This window comes from Amphiura filiformis, chromosome 11, assembly GCF_039555335.1.
Source record: "Amphiura filiformis chromosome 11, Afil_fr2py, whole genome shotgun sequence".
Taxonomy (NCBI): Eukaryota; Metazoa; Echinodermata; class Ophiuroidea; order Amphilepidida; family Amphiuridae; genus Amphiura; species Amphiura filiformis.
Genome location: NC_092638.1, coordinates 19,197,542 through 19,220,876, shown reverse-complemented (window position 1 = coordinate 19,220,876; position 23,335 = coordinate 19,197,542). Strand labels below are relative to the sequence as shown.

The following is a 23,335-nucleotide window of genomic DNA, read 5'->3' as shown; positions in this document are numbered from 1 at the left end:
AGTGTAGTAACTGGATTCCTTGCCCCTATAATATACAGAACTTTTGTTACCAGTGTATTATTATATTTTGAGAAAAATACAAAAATATTCACAAATTTATCAAGGGGTGTAGTACTAGTACCACCTTAAGGGGGTACTACACCCCTGCCAAAATGTATTCCTATTTTTGCATTTTTTCTTAAAATTATAAGCGCATTAGGGACAAGTAAGATATGTATATTATAGGGCAAGGACTACAACTACTGCACTATAAATTTTATTTCAGCACAGACAACAGTTGTGGGGTTATATACAGTCAAAAATGAGGGAAAACCAATATTTGATCAATAAATCAATAACTACTTGCTTTGAGTTGCTGAATTTTCAGTACAGTAGTTGTAGTCCTTGCCCCTATAATAAACATATCTTACTTATCACCAATGGGCTATAATTTATGAGAAAAATGCAAAAATAGCCATAAAATTGGCCAGGGGTGTAGTACCCCCTTAAGTGTGGTGGTCCGCTTTTTTGAATTTGTGTTTTCTATCTGACATTGCGGACTGGCATAAAACAATTTGTTTCTACATTAAGTGTTATATTGCTCAAGCAGTTTTCATATGAGAAATAAAAACATGTATAGCAATGCCCATTAAGATCTTCCCAGCAGCATTTCCATTCATTGACATCATCTCCGTCTGCAATCTACAGATAATGCCATGCTTCGACCTTAAAAACTGGTCAAATGGAAATGTAATGATATGTTGCATAATCTTGGTTTCCTCTGTAAGTAAAAAACAAATGTTCAATGTGCGACACATTTTTGGTATCAGTTCAACTTCGGTGCAATTAGAGCAGAAAATGATGAAAATGTACCTTTAAAATTTGCATTCTCTTTAGTCTATTGTAATAAATTCAGACCTGCAAAACCTCCTCTGAATTCTGAAAGTATTCCACACCTCAAGTCTTTGAATTTGTTGGTACCTGGTTTATGTACATGTACAAGGTTTTCGTCTCAATGTCCCTCATTCTGACTTGGGTAGGTTGGCAGGTCTGTATAATACCAGTCCCTTGCCTTTGTTGATAAACATTGAGGTCACCTCATCTATACTAAAAAATACAATGTGATATGTCCATTGTGCACCCATGCATCCTCTGTGATGTGATGATGCAATCACCCCAAGAGAAACACATGTGGCTAACGGTCGACAACCTAGTGTGTAGTTAGAAAAGACATATAAACTATCTCCCCTTACACTCCCCTAAGATATCAATTGTAAGTTCTGTTTTTGAATTCCAAGGCACATCTGGATTTATTTTAACCCCCTGGACACTACTGGTCATCTAATAGCATTTCTGATTGGTTGATAACTTGAAATGCTCATTTCCATTGCCAATTATGACTAGGCTTTACACTATTTATGGTCAAACTTGCATTGACAGATGATGGCAGATTAATACCCTCCTTCATTGGTTCAAAATTGGACACAATATTCATTTTGGCCAATCGGCAGGTAGTTCTCATGCGGTTAAGTAGAACTTTGGTCAGAGCTTTGACTGAACATGGCTGGTTATCGTCTGTACGTTACAGAGCATGAATTAAAACAAACCATCAGAAATTTGACACATCACACCACCTCTGAACAAAAACTATACAGAACACATGTGGCATATGTCATGTGTGATTCACAACAAGGTGTCCTGATGAATCTTCGCTAGGTGTGCCAAGGCTTCAAGCAAATTCTCATAGTATCTGCCACATAGTTTTGCATTCTGGTTATGAGTCTGTTTCACCTTTGACATCCATATCTTTTTCAGTTTCATCTTCATCTGCTTCCTATATACACAGAAAACAAAAACAGCATTTACTTCAAGGGCCTTTGCTTAAAACTAGACTGCCTGCTCAGAAAAATAATTTCAGGCTAAATAATGAAATGAATGAAAGACTGCCTACTAATAAACACATAGCATTCGTAATGGCTAGTAAAAGTATATTAAAAAAAGAAATATGACACACTAAAATCCAGCAGACATACACACACAAAACTGGTTTGGTTTTGGTTATGAAAGTATTTTAAAATGTTTTATCAGAAAAAACACAACTTAAAATACTCTTAATATGTTATTGAAAACTACTGTTTTGCAAAACGTTTTCAAAAACCATAATGTAAGCAATTCTAAGCACATCATTCCGCAACGTAAAGTTTTCACATGAATTTCTTTTTAATGCAGCAGTCAGACATGTACGTGAATAGCATAATGGAAAGCATTTTTGGTAAGTGAATGATCAAGGTATGAGAAACTTTTCCAAACCACCCAAAGTTCCTAATTTGCATAAGCAAACTTTGCATTGCGGAATGATGCGCTTGGATTTCCTCATATGTGACACGATCTGGTCCATGGGGGCCAAAGGAGGCATTTTTGAAAATTCAGTAACTGTAATTATTACATTATACATACAATAGGCTATCATTTACTGAAAACACCAAAGGTCTAGCATACTTGGTTCTAGAGTTATGAAGTTTTTTTGATGCCAATTTTGTTTTTTTACTCCATATTATTACCTTTATCTCAGTTTTAAATATGCTGTCATTGGCCCCCATGGACCAGATCGTGTCACATATAATAATATAATACAACCATTATATAAGCGAACAAAAATGTGTTTGCTGGGAATGTAATTTTGAAATATCAGAAACAATATTGATATATAACACAAGGCCAGCATACAGTGTATATCACATTTCCTCCTATTAACTATTTACATATCAATACCTTCTTTTGTTTCTTTGCTTGGCTATTTATATCTTCTTTTTCTTCATCCTTCCTTCTTTTCTCCATTTCATCTTTCTCCTTCTGTCCCGTTCTCGTCTTGCCTTGAAGTCGAGCTCTCTTTTCAACCAGAGTTTCTTGGTGTTTGCTGCCATCATAATTAAACACAATAATAAAAATATAAATCAATAGAGGGAGACATACTTCAGGCATGCTGACAAGTCAAGCTTTTATAATTAGGGGTGGTGCAATAATTATGTGTACCCCGGGGTGAATTCTCAAAATGGTCTGCCAAAAATCGCTTGCCCCCCCCTTGGCCGTGCTAAAAACCTTTGCCCCCCCCTTCGACGTGCCAAAAACCTTTGCCCCCCCTTTGACGTGCCAAAAATATTTGCCCCCCCTTACACATGCAAGATTTTGGGGAACCCAAATTTAAAACCTTAAATTGTCTTAACATATAATGCGAAAGCAGCGAGCAGGAAATTTTGCATATTTGAATGTGTTCAGAACGCTTTTCCTACGCCTTTTAGGGCGTAATATAGAAACGGTGCCAAAATATCTGTGCCAAAATTGCTTGCCCCCCTTTCGACCTGCCAAAATCGCTTGACCCCCTTTCGACCTGCCAAAAATGCTTGCCCCCCTTTTGGCCTGCCAAAAATCTTTGCCCCCCTATAATTCACCCCGGGGTACACATAATTATTGCACCACCCCTTATGAAGATGGTTTCAATCATGGCATTATAATACAAGGATTTCTAAAATATTTTGATCACCTATTCAGTGGCCTTACTGCATACCTCATGTGAGGGTTGGTCAGTATGTAATGAAAGTTGACTTGTGACCCCATATATGGATTATTTTCATGGCATTTCTCTGTGATTACATAAATGCTGCATTGGTCTACAGTAACTGGCTGAATATGAATCAAATAAGAGGTATTGTTATATATTTTAGATTTTCTCAGGAATTAAAGTACATGTATGGAGAGTGCTACCTTTTGGAATACCTTTTCGAACACAAATTTCCAGCTCATAAAACCACCTTTGTCAAGCTTGAAAGGTTTTAGTTTAGTTATGTTTTGTCAAATATGTGTCATTTTTGACAAAAACAAGGCTTTTCTTGTTAAAAACATTTTAATATTGCCAACGATAGCAAACATGAAAATTAAATTATTATTATACTCACCTTGAAGATTTTGCCCTTGCTTTTTGTCCCCAGTGTTTTATTCTTATATGTATACTCATTACTCACTTTGAAGATTTTGCCCTTGCTTTTGGTCCCTAGTGCTTTATTTTTATACTCATCTTACAGATTTTGCCCTTGCTTTTGGTCCCTAGTGTTTTATTCTTATATGTATACTCACCTTGAAGATTTTGCCCTGACTTTTGGTCCCCATTGTTTAATTCTTAAACGACCTTGAAGATTTCGTCCTTGCTTTTGGTCCCTAGTGCTTTATTTTTATACTCACCTTGAAGATTTTGCCCTTGCTTTTGGTCCCCAGTTAGCTTCAGGGTTATCTGGGAATCGACTCAACCTCTGCTGACGTGATTTGGGATTAGCATCTGGCCTTACATCAAAACAAACTTGGATGCTGATAAAAAAAGAAAAAGGAAATCATATTATTAAAATTGTTGGAACTTTCAAATTAGATTGTATAGTAACGTAGCTCACCATGTACAGCTTAATGTGATGAGTTTGCATACGAAATGTGCTATTCCATTTAAAATCCACACTAAAATTTTGGAAATATATTCCACAGGGGGAGTACACAGCACAAAAGTTTTAAGGGGGTACTACACCCCTTGCCAATTTTGTGCCTATTTTTGCATTTTCTCAAAAATTATAGCGCATTGGTGACAAGTAAGATATGTATATTATAGGGCAAGGACTACAACTACTGCACTGAAAATTCAGCAACTCAAGGCAAGTAGTTATTGATTTATTGATCAAATATTGGTTTTCCTCATTTTTGACTGTAACTCCACAACTGTTGTCTGTGTTGAAATAAAATTTCCAGTGCAGTAGTTGTAGTCCTTGCCCCTATAATATACATATCTTACTTGTCACCAATGCACTATAATTTTGGAGAAATATGCAAAAATAGGCACAAAATTGGGCAGGGGTGTAGTACCCCTTAAAGCCCATACCTTTGTGCAAATTAAATGTTTACTTGTTTCTCATTCTGAGCACTTTTGACACCTTTTATGAAAGCACACATAACACCACCAAAGTAACCACAAACCACTCTCAAACTCCTTGTGGCTCTCTGTGTAGACCTCAATGTTGTCTAAATGAATTTTGGCAGGCTGGACCACCAACTATAAGCAGTATTATGCATGTCACAGCCCTGATAATCCTTTTTTTGTATCATAATACCTTGGTTCTTTTTTCAAGATGGCAGTAGCTGGACTGGTTTCTGATAGTTTCTTCTTGTTCACTGGATTCAGTTTTTCCTGCAGAAATATTAAGAAATAGAACAAAACCAACAGAAAAAATAAATATTGAACTCATGTAATTAATACATGTATGTGAATTGTATTACAATCCCATCAGTTAGGAAGTTAAGTTAAATAAAGCTTCTTCAAATCAACAGAAAACAAAGGAATTTAAGCGCAAAGTTGATCTTTGAGCAACATTTCCAAAGCAATTATGACATATGATACACTGGGTTCACAAATATGGCTCCTGAAATCCCCCTTGCCTTAAACTTACCCACGCTCTCATGATGTCCCATACGACTAAATTTGATGCATCTGTCTTGATTGCTTCAGCTGACGTGTGTGTAATAGACACCCTGTATCCTGCATGCAATAGAGCCGACCTGAATTTGAGTTGCGATACACAAATTGAATGGATTATGTTGCAGAGATGACTAACAGTGTAGTGTAATGGACAATCTGGGAGTTCCTACATGCAAAAAAAACACAAATATATATAAGATATGGTCAATTCCAAGCAACCTCGCCCAAATTGTCAAAATTTAAAAATCAAGTCAAGTATGTGATTTTGGTCTCATATTGTAGCTAAAAAGCTATATTTTCTGAAAACATACTTTTTAGGAGGAAATGGTGTCCATTGTTAGAAAAACATCCTAATTTGCATAAATTTGCATATTCTTGACTGGTAAAAGCAGCAAAACTAAAAACACAGCAACTGCTCTGTACTGTAAAATTTTGGAAACAAATTATGCATGTGAATATAATGTTTATAAGTAGCTCAAAATATAAACACCAGAAATTTTCAAATTTTATAACGTGTAGCTTCACAGCATTGTTTGAGTACCAATTTTACGATTAAAAGCATCATTCCGCAACGCAAAAGTATCATTTATTAACACTGCAATTTTAAAATAAGGTTGATTTTCATTGAAACTAGAATGCAAAGCAAATTTATTCATCCCTATCCAATGACCCAAAAATAATTTTCATAAAGTCTAATTTGCGGTGGTAACGACCAATTAAAGTTGCATCATTCCGCAACGTTGCGGATGATGCATAATTCATAATGTGCCCGCTTGAAAAAAAATATTCACAATTTTGGGTTAGAACTTTCTGAAATGCATTGCACAGAATTATCTTTACAGTAATTGATGTTTCAGCATTGCCTGAACCATTGTAAGTGACATAACTCCACAAAACCCCTGCATCATTCCGCAACGCCATAAGGATTCATGGATTGCAAGGATTTTTTCTTTAAATTTACGATAAAATAAAAACAGTGATGATTATTTCTTGATAGATGGTGATAGTTGTTATGTTATATCCTCATTTCATTCATTTCATTTATGGTTTATTAACACAATGCATTGTAGCCCGCAGGCTAAATTACAGCAAAGTTTACATTAAAAGACATATATAATATACCCAATAAAGAATTGACAAAATGCAAGTGAACAACAAAATAAATAAACAAAATATTGCAGCAAACCCTATAGCACAAACCCTATGAAAGCAAAACAAGTACAAGTTAATAATCCACCCCAAGAAATCCAACCCAGACTACTCACAACACACATTTGCACAGCACATCCACTTACAGCACACTGGAAGGGCACATAACCACTCACAATAGTTGCTCACACACACCACTCAGCATGACACAAGACACAACCTGAATTATACCACAACAGAGTCCTCACACCAACAAAACTCACATATCATAGTCTATTCTCCCACCCCACCCCCTATACTTTCAATACAACAATACAATAAGATAATATCAAGAATTTGGAAAAATAAACACATATCAATATAAAAACAGTTAGCCAGCAACGTGATAAAAATTAGAGCACATTACATGAGTTCATTGAGCAAATCGACAAAATAAGGAATTGCACTATTGTGAAACCGATTGGTTCTGCACTTGATTTTGTTAAAATGGTTTGCATTTCTCAGAGAATATTGCACTTTATCTTTAACCCTTGGCCCAATAGCAAGGAGGTAGCCTGGAATGGCATGTAGGCGATAATGAGGCAAATTGATAACCCCTCCGGCTCAATATCGGGACAAAATCAATCAAACATACAGTACAGTGGATCTGGACCTCTTCTTTTAAATATTCACCATAATTATGGAAAACTTGGTGTGAAAAACAGGCTTAACAATGGCAAATGCGCCTTTTCTAAACCTATGCTCGAGGAATCCCTTTATGATTATTGAAAAATTGAAAGATTTTGTTAATCATAAAAAATTTACCCTCATTATTGCCATATTAAAATTTAGTATTATAATGAGGGAGGGAAGTTTCGAGCGCTAATCGCGTCATAAATTGTAGGGTATGAGCCTCCACCACATGTGTTGATGGATTGTAGCCCGGGGTCACTCCCATTGTGGCCTGTACACCATCCGCGATAATCAACTTTTGAAAAGCACCCTAAACAAGGATTTAACCCTTGGCTAAAACAATACCCTAAACAGGGATTTTATTCCTTGCATCAAATTTCATACCCTAAATTTCATTTCCGCGTATTAGCAATTGCAATTTTGCTACCCTTTTTTCCAATATTTCATGTTTTTGACACCCTAAACGCGTTCAGCTGCGTATCGTGCTTAACCACGAAAAACTACCCTTTTTACGCGTTTTCATTATCGCGAATGGTGTACAGGCCACAATGGGAGTGACCCCCCCGGGGATTGTAGACATCCCCGGGGCTCCTAATACCAGGTTAAAATTAACCAAAAGCTGTAATGTGCATCTTTTTTGGCCAGGTTTTATGTCACAATAATTATCCACATTTGCCACAAATGTAGTATTAAAGACCTTACTTTTACTATCTCAGACACTATCCTATGGCTAACACCCATGCTAAATTTCACTTCCAAGAATTTTAGACTAGCAAAATGTTGACATAATTTTAGTTTCAAAATGTGACCATGCAACACAAGTTATCTGATTTAAAAAATCGGTGATAAATATTTTGGATAAATATTGATATTTGTCAGCTAACATAAGTAGCCAAGTATATAAAACACAATTTACTCAAATTTATTGATCTATTTATTTTTATTTTCAAACATGGACTGCTTTTCATTTTCTATGGATTTTACACACAGCATCATTCCATAGCGCTCCTTGCATCATTCCGCAACGTGACCTAGTGTTGCGGCTTTTTCATAAAAGGACATTTTTTTAAATCGATACTGACAATTGTCAGTTTACATCCTAAGCTTTAGATTAAGTGGCAAATTTAATATCTCAGATTACTAAACTCACAGAGTTTGTCAAAAATGTTTTAGTGCAAAAAATACTGGTCCCGTGCGCATCATTCCGCAACGAACTTTGCATATGCAAATTAGGAAATTAGGGTGGTTTGGAAAAGTTTCTCCTACCATAATCATTCACTAACCAAAAATACTTTAACATTATGCTATTCACCTTGTGCTGTTAATACATATTTGGCTGCTGCATCAAAAAGAAATTTGTACAAAGGCAGTTTGCATCATTCCGCAACGCTTGGAATTGCCCATATATAAGAGGTTATTCAGTATTAGGCCAACAAAAAAAGGTTTGTCTCAAAGCTCGCGAGCGCATTTGTAAAATCGTGAGATTTGGAAAAAAAAATGCAGAAGATTTTTTTTTAGTTTTTCCGCAAAATTAAATCCGAAATTCAGATTTTTTCTCCAAATGTGCCCATCCACCACAAACTGGTCTAAAATCGGCATTTTCCATTTTGAGATAAAATCAAAAACAGTATGGATTTCTATGTAAAATATATTAGGAATTTGACCTTTGATGGACCATAACTTCACTTCCAGATGTCCGATGAAAAAGCATTCTTTCAAAATCTGCAATAAACAGAAAATGACCTAGAGCCGACTTAACTACCACTTTGTGGTGGATGGTCACAAATACCATGAAAAAAGTCGTGAATAAAAAAAAAAAATTGCATTTCGCATTTGTTTTCAAACCACTCGTGAGCTTTGAGACAAACCATTATTTTTTTTTTTTTTGCCTTACAATATGGCTATACCCTGGCCGGCCTATAGATAAAAAGACAATATACTTGCATATAAAACCAGCCCTACTTCCATCATAGTCACAAACCCACGTAGGGGTGGGTTGTGATCTTTGTGATGCAGGGGCGTAGCAAGTGCCTCAGGGGCCCATGGACAAGGAGCAGTGGGGCCTTTTTCACATCTGTTTTATCAGCCCTATCCCTTCCCACATCATTTTGGCTATTACTCTGGGCCCCTGGACACATGGACTTCGTCCACCCTGTCCACCCGCTTGCTACGCCCATGGGCTGATGTGCTGCCCATCTCCCATACATGAAATCGAGGTATTAATTACGACACTGATGAGCTCATTGTATTTTCCATAAGTAAATCTGACATGATATTTAACATAAAAGTACATACTTTTATTCTTGCAATGTTTTCAAATCCAGGCAAAACCCAATATTGACAAACAAGCAATAAATTGAAGTGACACCAAAACTACAATAGAGAGAGAAAATTATAAATTACAAAAAACATATAGGTCTCCGATTACGATCAACTTTGCAGTTGTCAGATGAAGTCCAATGAGATTGGATGAAAATTCGTAAAATTTAAAAGGTCAGTCCAGTATTTTATTCATAATCTAGTCAGGCTATTATCAAGAGGGTGACAGGTTGTACAGCCATACTCAAGGATAGGATGAACTAAGTGTTTATAATAGGAGCTGATATGGAAGCAAGGATGCTTCAGGTAATGCACAAAGTGTGTGGATAAGCAACAGACACGTATGATTTGAGGACAGTGATGTCATACTTTTGAACACAGGTCTTGATATCAATACCGTACACTGTTTTACTTGGGCTATATTGCTGGGGGCAGCACCACTTTTCTGTTATCAGGTCCGCCCTGTTTTTACATTACGTCATCTTAAGGGGGTACTACACCCCTGACCAATTTTGTGTTGTTATGTTTGCATTTTTCTCAAAATTATAGTGCATAGGTGACAAGTAAGATACATATATATTATAGGGGCAAAGACTAAAACTACTGCACTGAAAATTCAGCAACTCAAGGTGAGTTATTGATTTATTGATCAAATATTGGTTTTCCCTCCGCAACTGTTGTCTGAGCTGAAATAAAATTTCCAGTGCAGTAGTTGTAGTCCTTGCCCCTATATTATACATATCTTACTTGTCACCAATGCGCTATAATTTTTGAGAAAAATAGGCACAAAATTGGGCAGGGGTGTAGTCAGCGTTCGAAATAGGGCCGGTCAGCCGGCCATTGGCCTGTAACTTTTTGGCCTGGCCGGTAACTTTTCTGACTGGCAGTCTAGTTGCCGGCCCGGCTGGCCGGTAACTTTTAAAGGTCAAAGTATTAGTTTTTTAAATGTTCAAACACATGATTCATGAATGCACCTTCAATCTGTACTGTCATTATTTATTAAACCACAGCACGGTATAAAATTAATTAAATTTCGATAAAAAAATTGTGATCTTGCCAGAAACATTTATATTATACAAGTTATATTCTGTGTATTATAATCGTACAAGCGTATTTATATCACACTTGATTTGTAGTAACGAGATGCCCGTTTTGAACAGCCCAAGTCAGACTCTTACATCAGTGATGTGGATTATGGTGATTAGATGAAGTTACGATTCCGGGGAGGTACTCGAATTACATTTTGACAGGGGTGTGCCGCTGGGACTGGGAGTCTGAAACCCAAATTTAGGGATTTGTTTTACCTAAAAACGGCTGATTTGGCAGTTTTTGACCATTTTATTTCTCAAATAGGGAGCCATGTTTGATTTTTTGCCTAAAAAACGGCTGATTTGACTTTTTTTTTACCAATTTTTTTCAAATCAGGCCCATGTTTAGGGATACTTTTCTCAAATTCGGAAGGTCCAATTTTTAGGGATTTCTTTTTGCAAAAAATCGACCCGTTATAGACAGGGTACAGGGGCACATATCTGTATATCTTATGCATGAGTACCCGAGTGAGGAGGTGGGGGGGGGTTCGATGGATGTACTGGTAGCAGTTGCCACTTTAGTTTAACTCTAATTTCTCCGTTAGTTACAAACTTACAGCTGGGACAAATACCCAAAAACTGGGGTAAAACTATACACATAGTAATCTATATACGTCCTTAGTTACCTGTTCAGAATTAAAACAAATAACATTATCAAATAATTCCTTGGTTTAAAACGTCACTATTGAACTTGTTGTAACTTGTCATTGACGGAACTATGTTGATATTTCCCGGCTAATTTCCCGTTTAGAAGCTCTAAAAAGTTTTGGCCGGCAACTTTTCAACCGGGCCTGTAACTTTTCAGATTTACAGGCCCGGCTGGCCTGTAACTTTTTGAGGCATATTTCGAACACTGGGTGTAGTACCCCCTTAATTTAGTCTTTATAACATAACGTTGAATTTTATGAAGCCCCGGGTGTAGCCTCCCTGTGGCAGCATCATTTTTCTGCTTCACATGACCTTTGACCTGTAAGATAAGCCCTGTGTAATACACAGGTAATGAGTTGCGCTGTCCCCATCTTGTATTGCGCTAGTATACGTGTTGCAAGGGCCTGACAGAAGTTTCTGTGAATATACAAATATCAACCACTTACCTCACTAATTACTGATAAAACACCATTCATTCTTTCGCTGGTTTTAAATCTTTCTGGATAGTCCTGTACATGGTCTAACAACTGGGAGACAAAGTCAGTATTGTGAATAGGTTCTGCCCATACTGGCCCACCAACCTAGGGAATGACAAGAGAATATGCCTCTAAGAACTATTTTTGATTGGTTACATATGTAATCACACTGCTCAATGCAGATTAAAATTGCTTTATATTCGATGGCAATATATGAGTTTGCTTAATTTGATGAAGTGAGTTTTTATTGTGACCACTACTGCTGTTGTCAAGTAGAATTTTCATTGTCGACAATCGGCAAATCTCAAGATCCTATGTCGGCAAGTTGTCCACAAAGCAATACATCAATAAAGTCCAAATACACTCCTCAAAAGAATTAAGGATCAGATGAATATATCATCATTTTTGAAAACATAGGATATTATGATAATATTATTGATAATTGTGCTTGATCTTTTATTACAACACTTGTTCAAATTTGTTCAAGTTGTACAAATATCCGCTATCGCCCACAACTTGAGGAGAGGGGGAAAAATGGAGGCTAAAATTTCGATTTTGAAGCCATTTTTCAAACGTCACCACGGTCAAGGTCAAGTCACATATTGAGATGGGTTCGTGTACGTGATGCGTGTTAGGGTCTATACGTCACATTAGTGGGTATAAGATGTCTTCAATGTATCCCTGGGGGTGGGGAAAGTCATTTATGTAACCGCACAAAAGTTAATCTCCCGGCGACCTCCTCACATATCTGAGGGATTTAATGATCACAAAATCTAAGACCCCTCCCCTCAGAGAAACGAGGAGGGGGACGGGTGGTCAACCATTTGTACGGTTACATTAATGACTTTCCACACCCGCAGGGATTCATTGAGGGCATCTTATACCCACTTATGTGACGTATAGACCCAAACACACGTCACATACACAAACCCACCCCAATATGTGACCTGACCTTGACCGTGGTGACGTTTGAAAAATGGCTTCACATCTAACCCTAACCCCCGTAACCCCTGACCCCTTATTAGCATATTGTGATGATCTGTCTTAAATGGGACATCTAATGATTCATTTCCATTTGTCTATGTAATTACCTTAAATACACCGCCACAATTCTCACACTTTCTTTCAACAGGTGGACCAGTTGCTGCACTAAATTTTGGGGGTCTGAAAAAAGAAGAAGTGTGTCTGTATGCTGAAGAGATGTCTGTGTAAGCCTATGGTCTGCGCACTGACCTGACAGTGTTCTAAAATCACAACAAGAACAATGGTGACCAGCATGACATGCCAGTGGATGCAGCAGTCCTCAAATATGACTGGACCTACATGTAGGTCATATTATCTTCAGCAAAATCAATTCTTAAAAATTGTGACCTATCACATCAAAGCATGGCAGTTTTCGCAACATAAGGAAAATGGGTATGGAAAATTGAAGAAAATTATAAATTTGTCACATAAAATAAGTATATCTACATCTATCAATTGGTGAGGTGTCATTTTAAAGTATAAAAGCAAAATTATTTTTTTTTATAGATTGGCACCTGCCTTTTTTTAATGTGATGGTTCACAATATACTTGTTTTCAAAGACTGCTGAGCAGGGCTGTAGCTACATGTAGTCCAAGTTGAGTGCCGGGCTCCAGTTAGAGCATTGGCTCGGGCGCAATCTTTTTAGTGAACGTGACTGATCAGGGAATAAGCTCTGGGGTTATCACCCCCTGAAAAAATGTTTTTGCTTTTTTTATACTGAAAAAAATCATTTGTATTATTTTTTTTTTGGCCGGTTACGGGTGGGGCTTCCCAGCGCCGTCCACAATAGCAACCCCTTGCTGCTGATTGTACTTACTTATTTTCCCTATGTGTAACTTTGCCCATCCTTTGCAGATGAAAACTTGAACATCCTATACAGTGGTATACTAAAGCCTGTTTACTGAAATTGAAATCAGGAAAATAAAAACAATATACATGTATTGAGAAAATGAAATCAGGAAAATAAAAGCAATATAATGAGCTGTAAAGTTTGATATATTCAAGTGGACTGCTGCAGGGGGTACTTAAATTGTGTTTTGGAGGTGTGTGTCACTCGAACTTATACTCCACAAATGGCTCAATTTTGCTCTTCTTTTTTACTGCGATTTTGTTCCAAACATGGACCCTTGTCTAAGAATTGTTTGTAAAAACCTATCCCTTCCCCCCAATCAATGTTGGCTACTTACAGAACAGCAGAAAAAGTACCATGATTAGACATCGATAGGGGAAATGGGTACCATTACAAACCAGGTGTTAAAATTGATCCAAGTCAATTCATGATTGGCTGGCTATGCAAACTGAAAGATTATTAATAATATGTCCTTTTTATATGTGATGTGATCAAGCAAAATCAGTCAAGGGTTGGATATATTGATGAAGACGATAATTCCCTTTGTTGCGTATTTGTTTTAGAAACACTTCAACTTCAATCTTTGGAACTAAATGTTCAATTCCAATGGGGTGTTCTGCAAAATGTAGCTTTGTTATAATCCAGTAATTAGAAACTAAAATTTGAATATGACCAACTTCAGACTGATTTTGCTTGATCACACCACATGTGTGACATAGTAAAGGAGACACTTTTGGGTAGGATCGAAAATGGAGAAATAGCAAAAAAGCCGGCTGCCCGGGGTTGATATTTTCACAATTCGGGTTTGTTGCAAATCTAAGTGGTGTTAATAATGTTTAAAATATTGTCTGATAGTTTCAGACCGGAACATGGCATCTTGTATTTTCCAGACAGTTTTCAAGGTCATTCCTATTCTCAGCATTGTCAATAATATTTTTAAAGGTCAATATCTCAGTCCGATTTCATTGGGGAAAACAGCATTGTGGAGCAAAATATCTCTATATTTAAGATATGTAAAACACTCAAAATTGGTAACCTGCCCAAAAGTGTCTCTTTTTGATATACCATGTCACATACATGCTCACCTGGCTGATAGTTTGACAGTGGCGGCACTGGTATAAACTCTAACAAACATACGCACATAAAAATCCACACTGAGTGAGAGTATCGGGACAATGTATCGATGGTATCTGTTGGCAGACAATTCTATTGAATGTAAAACTATCCTTATGGCCTGTGATACAAACAAAATACAACAACAACAAATATCAAATGTTAGGTCATGTCTAATATATATAGCAAATATATTCACAGGCTGTAAAATTTTGTGATCAACTCAAAAAGTTGGGGAGGTCCAGGAAGAAGTCCACAGACTCTATTTAACCCCATTGGAACTACACACCAAATTATCAGCCACTATGAACTCATTGGGTGTGAACTATTTTGTCTGTATCATTTATTAAGTCAGTCCAAGATGATTTGTAGTCAGTAAAGCTGAAGGGGATTAATTTTCAAACTGCTCAGAGATCTAAAAGCTCTATTTTGATTGGCCACCTAGATGATTTTATCACCTGAATTAACCAATCAGTGACACTGTAAGAAAAACAGCTTAAAGGCCCATACAGTGATTTACTCATCCGAGGATCGTAAAAATTAATCAAAAATCAGATTTTGGCACCTTTGTTAGTGTCATCGATGTGCTAACATAGCCTGCTTGTGGTGGACCCAATTTCTCTATAGAGAAAGTAGCTACATGAATTTTAATGCAGCTTAAACAATGCTGTTTCCTTGGGGGGTTTTTTTGCCCAAATTTTTCATTTCAGAAATACCTTATAACAATGATTTATCCTTCACTTTTAGTGATTTATTATATACACAATTTTCATTTTTTATACTTTCGCTGGGATCACTGAATGGGACTTTAACTAAATGAAAATTCAACAATCTGGCAATATGTGTTCAATTTGGCTGAAAATTGGGACGTTTGGTGCAGTGATGGGTCCAAATTTCTTGGAATACTGGTATCTAGTGATTCGTCCACTTTCAGATTCTCAGCAGCACTTCCCTACCCAGAGTATCCCCCTCCCCAGTACTTCCCTACCCACAGCTTCCCCCTCCCCAGACCTTGAACCTTACCATTTCATGACAGTACTTGGTTTGCAATGACATAGCACCATATTTGCCATAGCAAGCCTCCGCATGATTACCACACAACACAGCCATATCAGTACAGGTTATACACAGCAATCCTCCATCCTTGACTGCCTGCACAGCACCATCCAAAAATGGAGCTGCGGTCCCATAGGGATCCAGGTCGATAACATCAAACCGATTGGAGTAGCTCCTATTTTGATACATCAACAACCTGTGGTGAACGAGATATAATTAACACCATTGGGCTATACCAGTTTATCCATACGGAAGACATGACCTTCATGTCCCACACAGGTGGTGTAGATTTCAAATGGAGTCACCCATTCAGGTAACCCAATTTGAAATTCACGCTCCCTGTGTTGATGATTAAGGTCATGTCTTCCATGGCAGGTGTACGATATATAGATTTCAACTGATATAGAGCCCATTACACCATTTAAACAAACTCTGTCCTCAACTATTTATGACCCATACCAATACCCCTGTGCAGCTTTCCCCAGCCAAGCTGCAGCTTGCTGTAGTCTAGCTACTGCAGGCACAATGAACTGAGGGTCCAAAATTTCACTTCCGTGACCATTCTCTGGCTAGTAAGGTTTGACAATTGATTTGACTTCTATGGACCTTTTAGAAAAAAATAGCCCCCATATCCCTTGCAAAAATCCCGGCATTTTTCGCTAGAGGCCAAAATCCAAGATGGCCGCCGGCGCCATTTTGAAAAATTAAGTTTTGAACCATGCACCTATAATCATGTACAAAGACACTTTTTCGGGTAAGTCGAGCACAAGGAATCCGATTCTTACATTATTTTGACATTAAGGCGTCATTTTTCTCCAGAAATCCAAGATGGCCGCCGGCGTCATCTTGAAAAAATAAGTTTTGAACCAGAGTACCTAAAATTGTGTACAAAGACACTTTTTTGGACAATGAATGAGAGATTCCCCAGCCAAGCTGAGGAAGTTGTGCACTGGTATTTTGGTACAATGGCTGCCCTATGAGTTCAGTCCAGGAAAATATTAATTTCACATGCATTTTATGCAATATAACTTACCCAGCATAACCATGGTTATGTGTAAATCTGTCCTCACTGCTATTAAATAGCTGCCCTATGAAGTTTAGTCCAGGAACATAATTTCACATACATTGTATACAATGGAACTTATCCCGCATCACCATGGTTAGGTATCACTCTATCCTCAACTCCATTAGATAGCTGCTCTATGAGTTTTGTCTATGAACATGATTTCATACACATTGTATTTAATGTACACTAAGCCAAAAAAAGAAACTTATAATTTTTCACAAGGTCATATCTTAAATCCTGTGTATCAAAATGAACCAAAATTACACAAAGGAATACTTCAATACTCTACTCTAAACACATGTCAGTAACCAAGCAGTTGTGCAACTGACACAGCAGCAAAATGCACTGACATTGAACAGCTTCCTGAACATTCACAGCCCAATAATTGGCACCCAGCACAAGAAATCTGTGAGAATGTGTATATCCTTACACATAATTTCCAAAGAGTAAGTGGAATAGTGTGGAACGGGGCTGATTTCTGCTTTTTACACACTTTCTTCGAGAAACAGGCCTTCTACCTACACTATTCCACTTACTCACAGATTTCTTGTGCTGGGTGTCGCTTTATTGACTGTGAATGTGGTCCAGGAGCTGTTCCATGTCAGTGCATTTTGCTGTTGTGTCAGTTGGACAACTACTTGGTAACTGACATGTGTTTAGAGTAGAGTATTGAAGTAATCCTGTGTAATTTTGTTCATTTCGATGCACATGATTTTAAAATACTACCTTGTGAATAATTGTAAGTTTCTTTTTTGGCTTAGTGCATGTATTATGAACTTACCCTGCATCGCCGTGGTTAGGTATCACTCTATCCTCAACTTCATTATGCTTGACATTACGTTTTATATTCTCCACAGCTTTGTGCGCAAAATCGTTAGCTATTACTTCTTTGACCCCGGGAATCTCTTTAGCATAACGAATCGACCGCAGACCAGATGCTGAAAGCCCTTCTAGTATTCTTATACCATTCTGCATGTTCACAGGAAAAAGAGAGGAAAATGGGCAATAAGATTGGATCAGCATATGTAATACTCATACTGACCCACATTGGCAAATATGACATACTGAATATTTTTGAAAAATGGAGGTATCATTTCATGAAGGGCAATGCATGCGATATTTGATAAACACTGTTGCTATTTGGGTAATCTTCTGCATATTTCTCCTATATCTTTTATATATATGCTATTGTGCTTTTAATTTTAGAATTTTATTTGAAATTTTGAAGTTCATCTGAGCTGCCTGGCCTGGAGGGATAATGCTCATTCCTCCCCACCCTGGGGAAGGGTTTCTCAGGCATTGGAACTGTTTACTTGTACGTTCTTCAAGAGCCATGATATGACTCCTTATCATTATTTAGCTTTCCTTGCCAGGGTTCTTTTGTTTAGTGTTTTGTTTTGCTGCAACTGCTGGCCCCTCCCATATGGTTGGTGTTATCTGCCTGCCAAGCCGGGTTGCTCAGTTCCAAAAAAATTTCTAACTATTTTGATATTTGTATGTTTTTTAATGCAGGAGATGCAATTAACCTCTGAACTGTATCTATTGTTATGCAATTATATGCCTATTACATCATGTACCTTGTGGGAATGAATTTCTGTACAAAGTGACATCTGGTATAGTATGTAGTTTTCAAGTTTGCTGATGAATAAAATAAAATTAAATTGTGTGAATTTCAATTACTCCCTTGAGATTATTTCCTAGCACCCCTGCTTGTATACTTGCCTCACATTTCTCCCCTATAAATGCCTGATGTTCTATATCGCTGCCTGGCTTGCTGTCTACATTACTTGCTGACTCACCACCTGCTGTAACATCTGATGAATCCCCTGCTGTAACAGCCGCTGTAACATCCGATGAATCCCCTGCTGTAACAGCTGCTGTAACATCCGATGAATCACCTGCTGTAACTTCCATTTGGGCTTGTGATTCCTTAGTTTGATGCTCTTCATAATCCTTCCGGGTACCGAACATAGCTGCATGAATGGAGAAAGTGATATTATCATTCTGTGTTATCATCAGATCAAAAAAAAATTGTTTGCTTGCCCTCCACTGACCGATCCAAAATTGGCCAGAATCAGGGTCGGCCCTTTAAAAAATAATTTTTCCAGTTTTTCGTTTATAATTTTAATGGTTTTTATTACTTTTTCTGTGTCTAAATTTCATTTCAAAGCTAGATTTGGCCAACAACATTTTTCTTAAGAAGAAAATTATCATTACTGTAAATTCATTATAACATTTTTAACTATCTATTCATGCATGAATTTTTCAAATAAACTTGTAGTCTTATGCCTGTAAATAAGTACATGTACATGTATGCAATTTCTATGCTGTATCTTGTGTATTGAAGGTCTGAAGTCCCGGGTCTGAAGTGGAGCATTGATGTATCTTTCCACATGACCAAAAACAAAATTCTGACCGGCCGACAATTTGGCCAAATTCATGAAATATATTCATACACTTTAAAGCACCTGATGACATGACCATGGGAATTTAATTATCAACAGGAGTAGATGAAAGAGATGGTCATAAAACCAAAGGGGATATATCTTACTCATCCCACAATACATTTCTTCCATTTCAATTTCCTAATTACAATATATGCTACATGGGTCAATAGTGACAAAAAGCACCTCAATGAAGAAAGAACATGCATCCAGATCTTGCAAAAGATGTTTATTTCTTGCCTATAAACATGTATTGAGTGACCCATGTTAATTAGCCGGTCTGTTCACAGCATGAAAACAAAGGGAGCATGTTCAAATTAAAGTAATAGGAGTGTCATTTGCTGTAATGAGGTGATGTATCATGTTGCAAAGGATTCTGGGATGGGCAAGATATCTTCTCCGGATTGCGCATATATTTCACATTATTTTCAGTGGGTGTGGTTTAGCTTGTACGTGCTGCATTTAATTTGTTTCTCTATGATATCATAGATGACAGCCCATCACGTTGCGAAACCCACTTGTCATCGAGGCGCATACTTAGTTCAGTCACACAATGACGCTGTGCACTGTTGTCAGGCTATATCTATTGCATGTCCACAAAATAAATTTGTCCAAATTTCGCCTTGCCAAATTACTTAACCTTTTTTTTATTATTATTATGTTCTCTAAATTAATTAATTTCCAGTTGAAATACATACAACCCCATGCATATGGAAAGACCATGACCTTAATATCTCAGGTGGTGTATATTTCAAATGGAGCCACCCATTCAGGTAGCCCCATTTAAAATTCACACTCCCTGTGTAGAAGATTAAGGTCATGTCTTTCATAGGGGGTGTATGGATTTCAACTGGAACAACCCAGCTGCCCCATATTATGAGAAGTCTTTTCACTAACATACCCTGCAAATTTAAGTGAAGGCCTTAGAGGTGTTGGTATTTGTGACAAAATATTAGTTGAACCTGTACATATGGGATGGTCATAAACACATCAAACAGTCACGATCGACAACTAGAGTGACACACATTGTTTTTGGGGACATTAACGCTCGAATTAAAAAGCAATTTTCTTTATTTTGCCTCCTTTGTTGGGCTCAAACTTTAAGGCCCATTCACTGATCCCAGCGAAAGTGTAAACAAATTAAAATTGTTTATAAATTACTTAAAAGCTTGAAAAATGAAGGATAAGGCATTCAAATTGTCATTTAGTGTATATATTTGAAATGAAAAATCTGGCCAAAAACAAAGACAGTATTGACGAAGTTGAAGCCCCATTCAAATACATGTAGCTAATATTTATATACTGTCAATATATAAATTACACAGATTCATGTAAATACCTTATTTTGTCTTAAATACACAGCTTTTGGCTGAACCAATAGCAGGCTATGTTAAAGCTTTAATGTACAATTTCCATCAAATTTTAATTTTGTTATATTCTTCATTCAAAATGTTCAAATAATATTAGTACTAACTGCCGGGAAGCGTTGCTGTCCATTTTAAGCTAAAATAACAAGGTAAAGTGAAATAAATCCCACCGGTTATTTTAGCCATTTAACATGCAGTTCTATGGGAGGACATAAAGTCATAATTTTAAACAATTATGACTTTATGTCGAACTTTGCTCTGTTGACCTACAAAACCAACAAATTAGGCCAATTCCATTTAGGTACAAGTTGGGACATGTGTAAACATATTAGAAATATGCAAACAAATCAGGTTTGAACAAAATTAACCAATTTCATATTATAACATCGTACATTATGATTTTAACACATCAATATTGACAATGACAAAGGTACCAAAATCTGAATTTGATTATTTTTACGTTCATCCAGAGGAGCAAATGACTGAATGGGCCTTTAAAAGGGACAAACCTGTCAGTGAAAACTAACAAATGTGGAGAAGAAATACAAAAAACCATTTCTGTGAAAATGTTACAGTATCGGTATATTGCTTTATAATGCATGGACCTTCAAGCGACACTCCGCCGTCTCATTTTTACTATATACCTTTTGTTGACTGTTTCTTCAGCTGCTCCTCTGCATACAAGCTAATAACAGCAGTGCTGAAGGAAGACAAAACAAGCCATTCAAGTTATTTATTTGATATGATTATTGTTTCAAACCAGTCAGCCTGTAACCGATTGGGAAGAAACTATAACATTATATATGAGGAATGTTACGAATGTAAGCAAGTACAACTTCTCTACTGTGTGTAAATTCCTTTGAATCTTCATGCATTTTGCCTGTTTTTTACAACAATCATAGTGACAAGCAAATAGCTAACCAGTGGCAGCGCTACGGGCAAGGGGGATATTTGCCCCCCTTCCCACTCAATATTTTTCTTTCCCCCCCCACACACACACACACTTTTGAGGCAAAAAAACCAAAATTTCGTAAATTTCCACTTTTTGCACAAACTTTGTAGATTACTTATTTATTTTAATATTTCCTGCTCGCATCATATAATCTAGACCATTTAAAGTTTGTAAATTGGGAAAATTTTATGTTCAAAACAGGGGGGGGGGGCAACATATTTTTTGGCAGACCAAGATGGGGGAGGCAAGCAATTGTTGACAGGCTGAGAAGAGGGGAGCAATTGTTGACATACCATTTGGAAATTTTACCTCCTCCCCCGGTTCATAATTATTGCACAGCCCCTTAGCCTAAAATTAGACATGATATTTTGCCTGCCATTCATACCTCATGTCCCTGTTAAACTCCTGCACAGGATTGTAGAACACTTCATTGGATGATGGGAATAGAATCTCTGCTTTGCCTTCCTTGACAACTATGACATCTGGTATAGTCTCTGTCCCAGTCTTATGGACTGCTTGGTTATTAGTTGTATCAGAGGTGGCCATTTTATCTGAAAATATCAATAAGCACAACGCACATGAGTTTTTGACCCCCTAAACGGGATCACATGATTCACGTTCATTCTCTGCCTTTAGAAGTTTAGAGGATTATAATTTTGTATGAAAGAATTATTTTTGTAGCCCTTTATTAGGATTCAAAAGAATCAAATTAATTTATATCAGATTTCTATTTTTCTAAATCTATTTGGATATTTTTTTATTCCAAGACTTTCTTCACCCCATAATAAAGCCAAAAGAGAATGCTATTCAGAATTATAGGAGCTTTCCAAATTTCAGACTTTTTATCTGTGGTCACTCACACACCTGATATTTTTCTAAATTTATTTTTATATTTTTTAATTCCAAGACTTTCTTCACCCCATAATAAAGCCAAAAGAGAATGCTAAACCCAATGTGCAATCCTAAAATCGAAATATCTTTTTACATGTGAAAATTTTCAAAGAAAGGGTCCACCCTATTGGTGGGCCACTAAACCCCACCTATTTAACGCTTTGCACATACTACAACTTTTGATCAGAAATTGGGAAATTTTTTTTTTTTTTCCCCCTGGAAGGTCAGGTCTGGTTACGCCACTGCCAATAGTACATGGGCGTCACTCCCGGGGCAGGGGTGTGAGTGACCACAGATAAAAAGTCTGAAATTTGGAAAGCTCCTATACTTTTGAACAGAGGAAGTGAAGAAAAAGAGATAACTAGATGGACCGCTGTTCTCGGATGTCGCAGTTTTCGACACAAAGCGTCGACCGTGATGCCTCCACCAAAGGGAGTGATGTGGCACGTACTCACAAGTTGATACAAAGCTGGGTGACCCCGGATGACCCCAAAATGACCTTCCAAATATTTGGCTCTAAATGTTGACTGTACCCACCAAGTTTCATGCCCATAAGATAGTTTTTACTAATTTGACCTCAGATGACCCCTGGTGACCCCAAAATGACCTTCTAAAAATTTGGCTCTAAATGTTGACTGTACCCACCAAGTTTCATTCCCATACGACAGTTTTTACTAACTTGACCTCAGATGACCCCTGGGTGACCCCAAATGACCTTCCAAAAATTTGGCT

General features: G+C 37.2%; 1 protein-coding gene across 4 annotated transcripts in view; it reads right to left on the bottom strand.

Moving 5' to 3' along the window:
• Positions 1–833: 833 nt before the first annotated feature.
• Positions 834–23,335, bottom strand: part of LOC140164500 (tRNA (guanine(26)-N(2))-dimethyltransferase-like) — a 32,292-nt gene continuing 9,790 nt past the window's right edge. For 3 of the 4 annotated variants that reach the window (XM_072187795.1, XM_072187792.1, XM_072187793.1), the window contains exons 2-15: positions 22,098–22,263; positions 21,405–21,460; positions 18,672–18,922; positions 17,731–17,918; positions 15,851–16,079; positions 14,800–14,948; positions 13,682–13,765; positions 12,932–13,004; positions 11,811–11,945; positions 5,460–5,654; positions 5,124–5,200; positions 4,216–4,338; positions 2,752–2,896; positions 834–1,813 (exon numbers count right to left, since the gene is read on the bottom strand). In XM_072187795.1, coding sequence (XP_072043896.1) covers positions 1,754–1,813; positions 2,752–2,896; positions 4,216–4,338; positions 5,124–5,200; positions 5,460–5,654; positions 11,811–11,945; positions 12,932–13,004; positions 13,682–13,765; positions 14,800–14,948; positions 15,851–16,079; positions 17,731–17,918; positions 18,672–18,922; positions 21,405–21,460; positions 22,098–22,258 — 1,926 coding nt within the window. In that variant the 5' untranslated portion in view covers positions 22,259–22,263 and the 3' untranslated portion in view covers positions 834–1,753. The remainder of the gene's footprint in view (positions 1,814–2,751; positions 2,897–4,215; positions 4,339–5,123; positions 5,201–5,459; positions 5,655–11,810; positions 11,946–12,931; positions 13,005–13,681; positions 13,766–14,799; positions 14,949–15,850; positions 16,080–17,730; positions 17,919–18,671; positions 18,923–21,404; positions 21,461–22,097; positions 22,264–23,335) is intronic. The other variant, XM_072187794.1, reaches the window with a different exon arrangement.